The sequence below is a fragment of the Monopterus albus genome, unplaced genomic scaffold (genome assembly GCF_001952655.1).
Source record: "Monopterus albus unplaced genomic scaffold, M_albus_1.0 scaffold377.1, whole genome shotgun sequence".
Lineage (NCBI taxonomy): Eukaryota > Metazoa > Chordata > Actinopteri > Synbranchiformes > Synbranchidae > Monopterus > Monopterus albus.
In genome coordinates, this window is record NW_018128257.1 from 221,605 (window position 1) to 227,738 (window position 6,134).

General features: G+C 38.6%; 1 protein-coding gene across 1 annotated transcript in view; it reads right to left on the minus strand.

Moving 5' to 3' along the window:
• Positions 1–232: 232 nt before the first annotated feature.
• Positions 233–6,134, minus strand: part of cd81a (CD81 molecule a) — a 39,853-nt gene continuing 33,951 nt past the window's right edge. The window contains exons 7-8 of the mRNA XM_020585798.1: positions 3,586–3,669; positions 233–1,881 (exon numbers count right to left, since the gene is read on the minus strand). Of these exons, the coding sequence (XP_020441454.1) occupies positions 1,819–1,881; positions 3,586–3,669 (147 nt within the window). The 3' untranslated portion in view covers positions 233–1,818. The remainder of the gene's footprint in view (positions 1,882–3,585; positions 3,670–6,134) is intronic.

Genomic DNA, 6,134 nt, shown 5'->3' on the forward strand with positions numbered 1-6,134 from the left:
CAAAGGAAGAGTGGTCCAAGATTTCAGTGGAGAGGTGGAAGAAACTCACTGATGGTTACAGGAAGTGACTGATTTCACTTATTTTGTCCAAAGGGTGTGCTGCCAGATACGTTGTCTATAATTCTGTCCAGACCATTTTTGGAGTTCTGTGTAGAATGGATCAGATTTTTCTGTTTTTTTGTTTCAATACAAACAAAAGAAATAAACATGAGAATACCCAAGAATTTGTGATTGCAACAATTTTCTGGGAGAAATAGTGTGTTATCAGACAGAAATGCAGGGGTGCCAATGTTTTTGGCCATGACTATGTGGCTTAATAAAAACCCCACTGTACTGCAGTTGAGTCCAATTTGTGAGCAACACTGTAGCTGTTAATATGACTGCACTGTCCTCTACTAGGACAAATATTACCACTGCAATCAGCCTGAGACTTAAAAGGAGCAGACAAGATCACAAACACTTGTAAAATCTAATCCAATACAATAGTCCTGAAAAACATGAATTTGTGAAAGTGACTATCATAATAGCGTGAATAATAAGAACTGCTGGTTGTAGCTTCATATTTAGCCTAAATTCTCTCATCTTACTTCCAGAAACAATGGGAATAAGCAACGGGCAAAATACTGTAAAGCGCTTTGAGTGTGGTTAAGTGTGTAGAAAAGCGCTGTATAATTACAAATCCATTTCACCATTTGTTACATACATTTTCTAAAATGTCCCAAAAAGCATTTATTTTTAAAGTTTTCCTGGCCAAAACGATCCTCCATATGTCTCTGATGCAATTTTATTCAATTTCATGTGTCCATGATATTTTGTCGATCCCTGTTTTGTGCGTGTAAACAAATACACCTGCTCCAGCTGTCAGAGGCCAAGCCACCTGCAAAGCAATATGAACAGGAGAAAGCTTAGCGCAAACCACTGGGCAGCTCAAAACAGATGAGCTGCCTTCTGGCTCCGCACTGGGAACCTATATGTAGTACTGTTATTACATGAAAGGTGAACATGAGGAAGATAAGTAGGCTGTGAATCTGGAGAGACAGATGAGAAGGACCAGACAAGGGCAACACAGATTCACAACACCAAACCAAGGACCGCCCCACTGTTAAACTGGAGTTTCACCATGCAACTCCTCTATTAGCAAGCAAAAGGCAGCCAATTTCCCACACGGCTGAACAAACAGGGACTGCTGGCTGAGTGTAGACTGTCAACAAGCACATAACATTTAACCACTGAGATTTTGGTTCCAGCTTCCAAAATTAACTGAGATGGGTGACAATGTAAGGCCAACACTAGTGCTTAACTAGTGCTCATACACACCATCTGGTTCAGCCTAGGGCAAGACAAACAAGCAGAGTACAGGAGGAATATAGGAGGATCTAATATCATATGATATCCATGCTCAGGCAGTCATAAAGGACTGGTGATATATTTTTATATACAGTTTATACATAAAACGGTGAGAAAAAAAATTTTAAAAAGCATTTTCATAGGCAAGGAAGCAGCAACCTACTGAATCCCTACAGGATTACAGCACTGGGACTAGTGACTAGCATTCATTTGTGATAACGTAATACAATATCTACATATCAAGTTAGGTCAAATTTGCAAAACAGCATGTCTGACTACCAGAAACTCATTGACAGTGTAACTAAAATGCTCAATGATTTACATTGCCTCCTTGAAGACTAAATCCAGCTAACGAATATGTGACATTTCCACTTAGATAAGAAAAGAAAAGAAAGGAAAAGAAAAGCGAGAGAGATGGAGACAGCGAAGTCGCCCTTCCTTCATTGGCGAGTCAGCTGACAGCCCGTCCCTTTAGTACACCGGGCTGTTGCGAATCCCACAGCACAGGACCATGCTGAAGATCATCTCAAAGATCTAAGAGGATAAACATGAACAGAAGTGATTGGCTTAGCTTAGCATAAAGACAGCTAGCAGGTTTTAATAACACACCTGCCAAGTTATAAGGTTATATCTTGTTTTATCATTTTTAGAGAGAGTTGCATGAAACTACACTCAGCTAAGTTTATTAGGTACACATAAGCTTCCTGCCACAAATCCTCCTCCATCATCATGTTCAGTTTGTGTTCAAACTGTTTCAGAGGGGTGTTGAAGCAGTTAAAGAAACAGCTGTTATTACATTAGTTTTTGTGTACGATTTAAAGCCAACAGACATCATATTAATATGTGAGCCTTAAAGGCTTGACTGATATATTTTGGGACTTGAGACAGAACCAGCAATAGCTATCCCCCCGTTTACAGTCTTTATGCGAGCTAGTTCACACTCAGTACTACTGTGATCTTGTACTCTAGCTTTGTGTAGAACAAACTGAATAAGCTGGCATTTTGACACCAATATTGTTTTTAATTGATGATAAATACCATAACATTGACTACTGGAAACACTCTATTTATTCCTGGTTAAGTGACATTTTCTAGAAACTACAATGCCCAGTTGTTTTAGGAAACTACTGAACCTTTTCAAAATATGAAACAATATTGATGAAACCTGGAGTAGAAACCCCTTGTCAGGGACTGGGTGCCACTGACATGTGGGGAAGTCAGAAAGTACTGAACTGCTGAAGTCAGACATTAAATGCGCTTATGTCTTTTAGCTAACTGATGCAGCTGAACCAGTATATTCATTTGTTCTTACACGTTATTGATCTTACACATTCTACTTATAATCTTTTATCCATTGCATCACTTCAGTCAATGAGCACTCTTAAGAGTCATTTCAACTGGATGCGGCTTCATTGCGTATCGTTCTGTGCTGTGGGTTTGATCCATCCTCTGTGCGGCTTCATCCCCCACCAGGTCCATCTACTGAGTGACTGCAGAATGGTTCGTTCATTGTGGTGCCAATTTCTCCTTTTTGAGCTTCTACAGTAAGTAGGCTTCTTAGTTAAATGGTTTCATTTTTGTATGTTGTGTTCATTGTTCTTATTTCCCACTTTATGCTGTAGCCTACAGAAAAAACTACAGTTAATAGTTAAATTTAACAGATATAGTTAAGTTGCTATGACACACGGATCAGATTTTTGGCTGTGTTTCCGTTCTTAATGATACATTCATTGTCACAGGCTAATCAATTTGTAGCCTATCTATATTTTGCTGGGAAGGTGCTACTTGATTGGTGAGTCAAACTTTTTCAGATGCGTTCCAGATATGGCATCTGTCAAAAATATACTAGATGCATAACTTTAGCAAAGTGGAGAGAGCAACATGTGGGACGCATCGGAGACGAGATGCTGCCAGATCGAGTGAGAACACAGCCTCTGACTGGCAGTGATCAGCTCTGGCAATCGCGTCACAGTAGAAACGCAACATAGCCGCATCTGGTGGAAACTAGAGGCTAGGCTACATACAGACACACACTGCTATGATTATGTTACCATGCAGTGGAGGCTAAATAAAGTACATTAAGGCTTTAATGTTGTCAGTCTCTGTGTAGATTTATTTACTGAACACACTATAGTGTTAAGGTATGGACCCTCTCTTAGCTTCTGGATAAATTCAAGAAGAAAAACACCATGTTAATGAAGGGTCTGATGTGTGTGAGGTGCTGCTTCATGTTCTCACCATAATAATGGCAACCACCAGAGCAGCAATGCCAATCAGGTAAATCTTCTCAGAGAACAATTCATTGATCCTTTGGTGGCAGTTCTGTAAGGGAAAACCATTCAAACATCTCATTCTATTTCAAAAAAGCAACAGTGTCCTGACTATGCAGTCAAAGAGAAGCTTTGGACCATCAGTATGTAAGTGCTATTCCAGTTATTCTTTCTCCCCAAACTGATTATCAGGCTGAAATGGAATCTGTGCCTGTGGACAGGACCTCCACAGATATTCCACATATTTTGAAAAGAAAGTAGAAACTCAGAATGTAAGCATGTGTTTGCCCCCACCTGCATGTGCACAACAGTTGTGTGATACAAGTGTTTTTTGTCGTTTTCCAAGCCAAGGATCTGACATTCACATCTACTTCACACCTTGACTGGCTAGTTGCACATCTCTGTCTAGTGCTTCTTTTTCATTCCTTAAACATTACTCTAAAGTATTAGAGGATAATAAAAATAATATGAGAGGTATGTGGAATATATTAAATAAATTGATTAGAAACAGTACCAGCATGAGTAACTACCCTCAATATTTTATGGATAATGATACACCGGTTAATAGATTGGAGGATGTAGTAGATAAGTTTAATAGGTTCTTTGTGAATGTTGGTCCTGGTTTAGCAAGAAGCATTTGTACAGATGATACATCCGTCACTATAAATAATAATACAATTGAAAGGAACATGAGTTCTATGTTTTTGAAGCCCATAGTTGAAAAGGAAATTATAGAGATAGTGAACAAATGTGGTAATAAATCATCCAGTGATAGTGATGGTATCACTATGACAACTGTTAAATGGGTAATTGAGGGGATATGCAAACCATTAACCCATATTTTTAACATGTCGTTTCGACTTGGGCAGTTCCCCAATAATATGAAAATAGCAAAGGTTATTCCACTGTATAAATCTGGGGATAAGCACAACTTCACAAATTATAGACCAGTTTCTCTGTTGTCACAATTTTCAAAAATTCTGGAAAAACTCTTTAATAACAGATTAGATACATTCATTGAAAAAATAAAATCCTCTCTGATTGCCAATAAGGTTTTAGGTCGAACCGATCGACATCTTTGGCCATTACCGACCTGATGGAGGACATTACAAGTGCTATGGATGAGAAGAAATACACGATGGGGATATTTATTGACCTAAAAAAAGCATTTGACACAATCAATCATGAATTATTAATGGACAAGTTAGAAAAATATGGGATCAGAGGAATGGTTCTGAAATGGATTAGAAGTTATTTGACACAGAGGCGTCAATTTGTGAAGTTGGGTGAATACCAATCGAGTGAGCTGGATATTAGTATGTGGAGTGCCTCAGGGTTCTGTTTTGGGACCTAAATTATTTATATTATACATTAACGATATATGCAAGGTTTCTGATTTAGTGAAAGTGGTTTTATTTGCTGATGACACTACCATATGGGCATCAGGTGAAAACCTACAGCAACTCTCTGGACGGGTTACACAGGAACTTGAGAAGATAAAGAAATGGTGTGACAGCAATATAGTATCTCTGAATTTGGATAAAACTAAATTTATGGTATTTGGAAATTGTAGACTAGATAATGAACTTAAATTGAAAATTGGGGGAGCTAATATAGAACGAGTATATGAAATTAAATTTCTAGGTGTCATACTTGATGACAAATTCTCCTGGAAATCGCATATCAGATATGTTCAGCACAAAATAGCAAAAAATATATAGATATTGGCAAGGGTTAGATATATTTTGGACGGGAAAGCACTACACATTTTGTATTCTTCATTGATTTTACCATACTTAGAGTATGGCATTGAAAACTGGGGAAATACGTATTCAGATCCCCTTAAATTTTTCCCTCTTTGTTATATTGCAGCCATATGCTAAAATCATTTGTTCATTTTTTTTCCTCATTAATGTACACACAGCACCCCATATTGACAGAAAAACACAGAATTTTTGACATTTTTGCAGATTTGTTAAAAAAGAAAAACTGAAATATCACATGGTCATAAGTATTCAGACCCTTTGCTGTGACACTCTTATATTTAACTTAGGTGCTGTCCATTTCTTCTGATCATCCCTGAGATGGTTCTACACCTTCATTTGAGTCCAGCTGTGTTTGATTATACTGATTGGACGTGATTAGGAAAGCCACACACCTGTCTATATAAGACCCTTCAGCTCACAGTGCATGTCAGAGCAAATGAGAATCATGAGGTCAAAGGAACTGCCTGAAGAGCTCAGAGCCAGAATTGTGGCAAGGCACAGATCTGGCCAAGGTTACAAAAAAATTTCTGCTGCACTTAAGGTTCCTAAGAGCACAGTGGCCTCCATAATCCTTAAATAGAAGACGTTTGAGACGACCAGAACCCTTCCTAGAGCTGGCCGCCTGCCCAAACTGAGCTATGGGGGGGAGAAGAGCCTTGGTGAGAGAAGTACAGAAGAACCCAAAGATGACTGTGGCTGAGCTCCAGAGATGCAGTCGGGAGATGGGAGAAAGTTGTAGAAAGTCAACCAT